Here is a 10,038-nt window from a genome sequence, read left to right on the forward strand (position 1 = left end):
AGGACAGACTGAATGATGCCAGTGGAGAAGATCACCAGCAGCTCTTCGGGAAGGTTGGACTTTTTGAGTTGCCTCAGGATATGCTTTCCATTACCTAATAGTCGTTAGTTAACCATGCTATATACTTTATTAATGGAAACATTATGTCAGACCTTTAAGATATTTTTTTTATCTGCAGACAGTGAGCTAAAATCTAAATAAATTGTAAAGCAGTAATCTTAAAGGAAGAATATGTGTCACATAGATGTCAAGACCGGCTACAGGAGAAAAGGATTTCACAGCTTTTCACCTAGAAAGCCACCGTTGGTAAGCTCTCTTTACTGACCTGGGGAATATTAGGCTAATCCTCATGTTGTTGTCTCAGAGCAGGGATTAACTTGAAAAACTTGCTGTAATTTAGACCAGGCATCTAGAGGCACAGGGGTCACATAGCTTCTGTTTCTAAGTGCCTATCGGGGAACGTTAAAAGAAGCGCTAATGAAGACCCGGCAATAACGTGAGGGCAAGCGGGGAAATGCCAGCCCAGAAAAAACGAGGGGAAGCTGGATGAGAGGGCACAGCGTCCTAATCCAGAAGGATCCTGTGAGTCAGCCTCAGAATAATCTGCCAGGCACAGGGAATATAAACAGTCACAGGCGAGGAGACCCAGGCCAGATTCTGGATCATATCCTCAAATAAGATAAATTCATTTCCTATTTTCGCTTGTGCTGGGATATTATTAAAAAGAAAGAACAAAACGGACTGCAGCTGAGCGACATGGCGCTTCTGAAGTCAGGCTGGCTGTGGAGACAGAGTGAGTATATTCTCTATGAGGTTTTTCTTTTTCCTGTTGTTTATTTGGTCCATAAAACACAATAACATGAGTGAACATTTAGGACTTTTTGTACAAAAGAATTCTAAATCATTCTAAATTATTTCCATTTTAAATTGAAATTGGTAAATATGGGAGGATAAAGTGCTACAGCCGAGAAATAAATAGATTAATCAATACATAGTTATTTATTTATTCTATTTTTTTACTATTCAAACAAAAAAAATGCAATGTAATAAAGACATAATTAATTAAATGAGAAAATAAAGCATTTAAATGTTGGAATGTATCTTATGATAAAAAAATACAATTATTTTAGTGAGGACGTTACTGTGGCTTGACCAATAACTCTGATGTCTGATTGGTTACTTTCCAGATTTAAGTAAACTTTTAAAAAGATCATCTTGATTAGAGCTGATTTGGCTCCACCCACTGACTTTGATAGGAAAAGCTGACATAAAATGCATTTATAAACTTTTGATCTGGAGATGATCAATTAAAATACCAGATCTTTGTAAAATTATATATATATTCGCATGTATTTGCTTCCTATTTAATTATTTATTAAAATATTTTTTAAAAGGCTGTACATTTAATAAGTTAGTCATGCATAAAGTTCCAGTTTGTATTTTGTATTGACAGATTAAACTATTAATCTAGGATTTATTTATCCATTTATGTATTCTTTAAATTGTGACTGTTTTAACCCTCCACAGGACACAGATCTATTACACTAATAATAATGATAAACATTTATAATACTAATAATTTAAAAATATATATCAACAATACAGTTTTAATCTAAAATGCTTAAACATAAAGCTTTCTTTAGTACTTGTATGTTTCAAAATAATTATAAAATATTTCATCTGGTAAGAGTTTTTGTTTTGTTGCTTTTCTCACTTTTCCTAAAATAGAGAAAAGTAATGAACGTAATCTAAGAGATTGATAATAAAAATGTTATTCAAGTCAATAAATACTGAGAAATCATACCGAATGTTAATAATGTAGATCGGCTAACAGACAGTTGTATGATATTAAATGTAAAATAATGAACAAGTTTTAGATATTTTAAAGGACTTGATCTTTCTGCCGTGGTTGGGATTGGACGTGTTGATCTTTAACTTCTTCAACTACAGCAGCCTCTTTGATTCGTCTGCTCTGCTCTCTGTACATTTATTATTTCTAACTCAGGATAATATGAACCATGCTTCTGCAGAAACCACCTAGAATATTCTAGAAACCCCTAACGGTACCAGTTATGAAACTCCAGCCTTTGCTGTCACTAATCCTGTTAATTGTCCTTGGCCATGTCTTTAAGTGGCTCACAGATCATGAGTGGAGATGTTTCTGCTGGGACGGAAATCTATCCGAAAGCCCAGTTAGAAAGAAAAATGCAAGAACAGTTTCGCTGTACCACTGTAGGGGATTCAAAATCTGCTTGCAGGGCTGATTGATGGTGCCTCTGAAAAAAAAAGGATATAAAATACCAGGTTTTTGTGTTGTAAAAATAAGATAATGATAAATGACTTTTAAATGTTTTCCAACTCTAACGTCTCTTATATTGTGGATCATATTATATATTATTATTATATTGTAATTGAAAAACACATGCCAATTATTGTAGAGAGTCTGAAGAACCTGAAATAAAACCCAAAAAGATTTTCCTGACTTTTGCTCCTTTGTTTTCTGCAGCTGAGGTTTAGCTTATAGGGAGAGAGGAGAAGCTGGAGTTACTTTACTATTTAACAAGCAGAGTGGTAAATACTGGCAATTCAAGAATCTGGATGCCAAAGCTGACTGCTGAACGTTGAAATTACATAAATTGCATGAACCCATGCAACCAGTTTATTCCAGACTTTTCATTTACTTATGAATTATTTTTGATAATAACCAGATTTTTTAGCAGGTGTTTTCGTCAGTTTATAGCTTTATTATTATTTTTTTTACACTTTATAAGTAAGACAAAAAGTACCCTTGATTTAGATTTAAAAGTACCATTTTAAATAGTAAAATGTTTCATTCAGTTTCAGACTCTAGAATAAATGGGGTGCCAGAACAGATCCTAGAGGAACTCCACAACTAAGATGGATTATTAGGGATGAATTAATATCATTATTGTTAACAATAACAGCAGAGTGACTGTAAGATTTTTTTTATTCTTCCACATCTTACATCAAATCCCTTCAAAGGCAATAACTGACATTTCATTGTGACGTGTTTGCTCTCCAGCCGCCATCCTGAAACGCTGGAAGCTAAACTGGTGCGACCTTTGGATAGACGGGAGTCTCTGCTTCTACAAGAGCGACAGCCGGCGAGAATTAGAGCAACGCGTTGGCCTCAAGTCCACGTGTATCGACGTTCGGTCTGGCCTGGAATGTGGAGGTACGTCACAGGAATACTTTTACAGCTATGGTCACCGTAAAAAGAAAGTGCACCCTGTTTCACTTGTGGAGTAGCACAGGGTCCAGACCTTGGGCCAATTCTCTTTAAAGTATATTTGCTTCTGATTGGTAAAAATATCAGACAGTATGAGATTAATTTCCACTGTTATGCTGATGATACTCAGCTATATTTTACATTATTTTACATGTTTAGCTGCATGTCATCATTCAACCGCTGGTTGTCTAGGTAGTGTCCTGAAAACGACGTGGGCTACATTGATAAATGCCAAACTTTCTGAGGAAAACCTGGTCTGATCCGGAGAGAGTTTTCCTCTCCACTGTTGCTTCATGCATGCTCAGTATGAGGGATTGCTGCAAAGCCATCAACAATGCAGACGACTGTCCACTGTGGCTCTACGCTCTTTCAGGAGGAGTGAATGCTGCTTGGAGAGACTTGATGCAACCTGCTGGGTTTCCTTAGAGAGGAAACTTTCTCACCAACCTGGAGGATCTGATGGAGTCTGACTTTGGAAAGAGACCTGAGATGACGTGTTGTTAATCTGCGCTGTATAAATAAAATTGACCTGAATTTCAGTTTATACGGAGCCCCATATGGGATTTGGGAATTTCGTTGTTGTTTTTTTAATTTTGTGTTCCCTTGCAAAAGTATTGCATTCCCACGCAATAACCTAGTGGGCGGTTCATGCGGCATATTGAATACTAAAAGTCTTTCTGCTACAATATAAGGTTGAATTTAAAATTACAAATACCTTAAAGAGCCTCAGTGAAAACGTGTTTATATCTGAACTCTTTGGTGCTGAAAACTGATTGAGAATCGATCCATTAAGTGCGTGTTCATGTTTGTTTGTGTAAGGTTGAGATAGGACTATGCATGAAAACAGCCTTTTATTAGCTAGACTACCAACACAAAAAAGACACAATCAAAACCGTCAGATGACTTTTCTACCCAGTAAAAATAACAAAAAAAATACTCTGAATAATTTAAATGTATTTTTTCTTTATTTGCTTCTTAATGTTTGTCTTAGAAGGGATGGAATGGAAAGCCCATGTTTAACCTGTTTGGCTTTTGCATTTTGCACATAAGTTTGTGGTGCATTTGTATCCTAAAGAAATGATAGAAAACCTTATATATTTCACTAACTAGATATTAACATATGCACAATCCCTATAAAAGCCATATATTGTGGCAGAAAGACTTTTAATATTCACGGGAGGCAAAAGCAGAATAAGTTGTTTGGCAGAGAAGATTTGTCAATTTTCTTTTGGAACAACCTACAAATGCTTTGTCTTTAAAAATGTGGCACCAATAAAGGAACATGAACATGTGTTACGGTTTATTGCCAAAAAGCATCGATGAATCAAAGAAATAACTGACCAGGCACCAATGTGCGTAGTTTTTTTTGGTAAATCTAAATGCTGGAACAGCTCATCAGAGGGAAGTAAACGGATCTGCTCTGTATCTGCAGGTGTGATCCCACCAGAGGGTAATCCCAGGGAGAACCTGGTGGGGATTCATCTCAGAGACGGCTCGACTCTCAACCTGTGTGCCAACAGTGAAGACGAGTCTCTGTAGGTACATCACTGCTGTCGGGTCAGCCTTCATTTCAGAACGTGTCTCATTTTGTTTTCATCATTTGTTCTCGCTCAGAGCGTGGAAACTGACTCTGCTGGAAACCCGGAGAAACCCGGTGGGTTCTGCACGCCACCTTTCAGCCGTCAACTCTTCCCACCCTGGTGCTAAAAGCAGTTTTTTTCTCCTGTTCAGGTGTTCACATACGACCCCTATGACGACTCCTACCAGGCCATCCCCCTGAACGGCTACCACACGGTCTATATCACACCTGGAGCAGGACCAGGTACGTTAAAAGAAATGACTCCAGTACGTTTAAAAAGTTTATTTTCCACTGTTTCAAAGCCCCACGTCCCCGGAGGGAGAACCCTCAGAAGGGCACAAACCTAACTGAGCTTCCATGACCCAAACGGGCGTGAATGGTGACGGCAAGCACAAAGACAATCAGGAATTAAGTCTCCTCTTCTGTTTTATCCATGACAGTTCCTGCAAACACAGCTCTTTATCCTCACAGGTTCCCCTCCAAACATCTGCTGCCTGTCTCACCATGGGGGGCTTTTTAACCCTCTGATGCATGAATTATGAAAGCCTTGCTCAAGATTTCTCTCTGCCTCGACCGACTGGGGGTTTGAAAAATATTTCAACATATTTTGTTGAAATTTCTTGAACTATTCTGTAGGCTGCCTTTTTCTTTGCTGTGTTTGAAGTCTACAATATAAATAATTGGTATAGCTACACAAACTACAGCTAATCTGCACAAAATATGCACAAAGTATACACAAAATATACAAAAATGTACATTTTAAATGAATAGCTTATATGTGTAATGTTAAAACACTGAATTATAAGCAAAACAATTACAAGACACAGTAAAGCAATTATATGACTTCTGTTGAAAAAATGTAATGGGTGATGCATGACGTCCACTTCATTGGACACATGGTTAATCGTAATCTTCTACATTTTGGACAAAGAAATTTATATTTAAAACTGATAATATCCTTCCTTAGATGTTACTGTAAATCATCATATTCTATCTTCTACCTTTGAAGGATTGAGAGGAAATGCCAGCAGTGGTCGACAGAGGTTGCTGTTTGTTGGCCATCTTGGATTCAGAAGAAATTTACTTGCAGTTACAATGACTGACCACTGAATTTACCTCAATGGAGTGTGGCAGCAGAGAGCATTCTAGACACTAATATGCAGTTTCACCATAGAAACCATAGAATTAAAAAGATGTTTACTTTTTAGTAGCTGTCCACTACAGTGAGCTATGCACCAGAGGCGTGTCTAAAGTGCGGCTCGGGGGCCATTTGTGGCCCCTGGACTGATTTTGTTTGCCCCTTAACGGCATTTTAAAAAAGATTTAGTCTACTGGAAAGATTTGTCTGATGGAGATGAAAACGTTTTATTTTTATTAGGGTAAAATTATTACAGAAAGGTTACGATCTTACAACTGAAAACGTTGTGTACAACATAATGTATTCATCTTTTAATAACCACACTTTTTACATTCTATTTAATTTCGACTACTTCTGTCTTAGAACTTTAACTCAGATGCAAACTTTTGTACATTAAAAGCTGTTTTTTTCTTCTTCAAATCATTATAAAATTATCAGGGTTTTTTTCAAAGAAATTCTGGGCTAAATCCTAGATTTTTTTAAATCTCATATTGCTAGACCAAAAATAATTCAGTTTTATTTTTTTATCAATTGAGTCTAAAATAATTTGCTAACTGGGTGATCATCTTTTAATAAAGCAAATGTGCAAAAGCTGTTTTTTAACTATGGCTCTACAGTGATTTAATGTTATTTTCCTTCAGAAAATCAGAATAATTTGTTTAATTGAAATTAGCCTATCTTATAAAGCAGGTAAAAAACATTCACAACATGATTTTTGGGTTATTTTTCATTGTTATTATTTTTTTGGCCCTCGAGTACTTTTGACTTGGGAATTTCGGCCCATGTGCAAAAAAGTTTGGACATCCCTGTTTTAAATCATGGACTGAACAAACAAGACAAAGGCAGAGATTTTTTATTATTATTATTCAAGTGGAACAATATGCCCATGAATAACAGCCATTGAGATGCTAATTCTTTGCAATTTGTCCTGTAGTGCAATTGTCTTAAGTGCGCACACCTGATCTGCAACTGGAGTCAACAGCAGAAGCTGATTTTGATTTGAAACGAAACAAAATGTCAGAATTATTGTGGTCTGACATCTGCACAAAAGAGCACTTAGAGCATCAAAACGTTCCCTAAAGTGCTGATTAAAATAAAACCTCTGGGAGTTTTAGTTTAAACACTAAATGCTTCCCTTAATTTATGTCAAATTAAAGTGCAGAGGAGCTACAAAGTTCCCCTCAAATGGCAGATATTCGTGATATAAAAAATTGAGACCAAGATGAATAATTTCTGCTTTTTAATACCTTTAATTAGATTTATTTGACAAGTTAGCAGAAAATAAACACTATATAAATTATTGGTGGGCATTTATAAAATAAAAAAGCGAAAATAATCTTGTTGTTTATAGTGTGCGCATCCTTAAAGTGGACATAAAATGCAAAATCCACTTTTTTAGTCCTTAAATACATTTTGTTGTGTACCTAGAGTCTCTAGAATGTAAGAGGTGCGTAGTTATATTCTGGTTTGGTCATATTTCCAAGCTGTTCAGTTTTCTCTATTACATTTTTTTTTAACATTTAGGTCACCGTATTTGCTGAGGAGCTGCTAAACAAGGTCACGATTTATGGCCAATTTACACCATTTACCACCATTTTAATTTTTTTTTTTTTTTTTTGATGTGGGGGCGGAATGTGAAGTGCCCATTAGATTTGAAGAGACGGCACCAAAGCGAATTTCTGTCAGATGAATCTCAGGACAGAGGTAAAAGAAGGGTTGCAGGACAACAATAACAAGGCTTTAATCCCAAAGCATTGCAGTTTCACTTTATATAGACCACAACTGAATGATTTTGATGTGAAAAGGAAGGCATTAAAAAGCATGATATGTTCACTTTAAATTAATACTTTGAAGCACTTTTGGATTCAGTTTCAGCATTCAGTCTTAGGTCACCTTTGATCTTAAAAGTATTATGTATATATATATATATATATATATATATATATATATATATATATATATATATATATATATAACTGGTGGTGTGTTTGTTCGAGGTGAACCCTTCTATCTTTTCTAACATCTTTGCAAACTGTGGCTTTTTGCTAAAAAACTGTGGCTTTTCGCTAAAAGGGCACAAATTGGCTCGCCAGGATGACGTTATTTTAGTCATCAGATTCACCGTAACTAATAGCAGAGGATAAATTAAACAGTTCTAAATGCTGAAAATGAATCAAACGCTGCTCAATGCTTTCAAAGGTGTGCAGATTACTGCAATTTTTTTAATCTTTCATGTTTATGCTGGTTCACTTCTTTTAGTTAAACTGCACAGGATGCATTATATTAAAGGTTTTGACAATGATTAATGTTGGTCTGACTTCTTAGCTTTACAGAAAGCTTGAACTTAAACACAGAAGAGCGTTAAGAATGATCAGTGTTGCCTTCCACTGCTTTATAATAGGATAAATAAATATCTTTCTTGGTGTGGAAGCTTATAAATGTTTATGCCAGAATTTTAAAACCTAACAAGCTTGACATTATGAGAACAAAATAGAGCATATCTTCACTATATTTAGGATATTAACTAACTCCTGCAGTGATAGGTCCAAATCACAACGTAATAGCACAAACTGAACAGTCAGGCCATTAGCGTTAAATATGGCCGCTGTCTTGTTTTGTTGAAGGAACCCACCAGCTGATTGTTCAGAGAGATCCGTTTGACGGAGTGATGGAGAGCGTTGCGCTGGGATTACTGGCGGGGATGGCAGCCGGGACCGCCATGCGATCCTTCCTCTGGATGCCCTTCTTCTTCTGCTGAGAGGCCCCAGGAGCCACGGCACGGCTCCAAAGCCCGGACACCTGATATAAAACGTGCAGAAAAGCTTCTTCATCACTGTTTGGCCTGCTTTTCCTCTCAGGTGCAGTTCTGGATCTGAATCTGTGATGTTTGAGCTCATTTATTCAGGAAATTGTAACCAGATGTTTCTGAAACAAGCCAGTTTTCTATTTAATGGTGTTTTATCTGCTGTTTCACATTTTGCAAGCTTAAAAAAATGTAGTCCATCTGTCGCTCTGCATTAGAGAATAAATTGCACACTTAAAAAAAATGAAAACGATCTCCTAATTTCTTTTTCTTTATGTAACAAATTAGACAAAAATATAATGTCAGAGAAAGGGAGGCTGATGTTTTTGGTGTTTGTTTTTTCTTAGAGGTTTGTTCTGTGGACGAAGTTGCTGCAGTGTGGTTGGGACAACAAATAAGAGATAAAACTAAACCTCTGATTGTTTATAACAATATGATTAATCCTCCTTTAGGTGAAACTATCAGCTGATAAATGTCCATGAAATAATAACACATGGGAATGGTAAAAATGATTATCTGGGCATAATACAAATGATTTCGTCTCTACCAGGTTAATTATTTAAATCTCCCCTCAAGTGCATAAAACCTATTCCATATTAGATTATTAGAAAAATTAAACTAAAACGAAAAAGCTGTAAGTGGAAAACTAATTACACTGTTTCTGCTTTATAGAATGTTAAAGAGTGAGAAGCTGCCTGGAGCTGCTTATAGACTTTATTAACTGATCTTCATCAAACACAAACACTGCCATAAAAGTAAAAATTACATTTAGGAGCTGGAGTAGTGTGTCAACACAACACCAGAAAGGAAAGACATCAACAATGACCTCAGAGCAGCAACTGCTGCTCATCAACCTGGGAAAGGTTCAAAGATCATCTCCAAACCATCTGAAGTCCACCATCCTGCAGAGAGGAAGATTATTCCCAGGAGGAGAACATCTCAGCAGCTGCCAACCTTCCCAAGATGGACGTCCATCAGGTTCAGCCTGAGATCAGAGTGGGAAGCTTAGAGAAATGACCAGAAATCTCAGATATTATGGGATGATGTTCTCTGGACAGATTCTTTTAAAGTAGCTGTTATTAAACCTTTACTTAAGAAACCATCTCTTGATCAAGATGAGTTAATAAACTACAGACCTATATCTAATCTTCTTTTCCTATCCAAAAGATTGAGAAAGTAGTTGCTAATCAACTTTGTGAACATTTACAAAGCAATGACCTACTTGAGGAGTTTCAGTCAGGCTTCAGAGCTCATCATAGCACTGAAAC

General features: G+C 36.4%; 1 protein-coding gene across 1 annotated transcript; it reads left to right on the plus strand.

Annotated features, from left to right (window-relative positions):
- Positions 1–130: 130 nt before the first annotated feature.
- Positions 131–9,020, plus strand: plekhb1 (pleckstrin homology domain containing B1). The gene is made up of 6 exons (XM_012866600.3): positions 131–793; positions 3,044–3,196; positions 4,683–4,785; positions 4,865–4,904; positions 4,982–5,072; positions 8,592–9,020. Exons 1-6 carry the CDS (start codon positions 757–759, stop codon positions 8,723–8,725), a joined length of 558 nt encoding a protein of 185 aa, XP_012722054.2. The 5' UTR covers positions 131–756; the 3' UTR covers positions 8,726–9,020.
- Positions 9,021–10,038: the final 1,018 nt, after the last annotated feature.

Source organism: Fundulus heteroclitus, chromosome 11 (genome assembly GCF_011125445.2).
Source record: "Fundulus heteroclitus isolate FHET01 chromosome 11, MU-UCD_Fhet_4.1, whole genome shotgun sequence".
NCBI classification, from domain to species: domain Eukaryota; kingdom Metazoa; phylum Chordata; class Actinopteri; order Cyprinodontiformes; family Fundulidae; genus Fundulus; species Fundulus heteroclitus.

Bases quoted from the DNA above. Each gene is read 5' to 3' on its own strand.
- plekhb1 (XM_012866600.3), top strand. From the start codon at position 757: ATGGCGCTTCTGAAGTCAGGCTGGCTGTGGAGACAGA. The intron at 4,786-4,864 runs GTAGGTACATCA...GTTCTCGCTCAG, and splicing joins AACAGTGAAGACGAGTCTCT to AGCGTGGAAACTGACTCTGC. The intron at 4,905-4,981 runs GTGGGTTCTGCA...TCTCCTGTTCAG, and splicing joins TGGAAACCCGGAGAAACCCG to GTGTTCACATACGACCCCTA.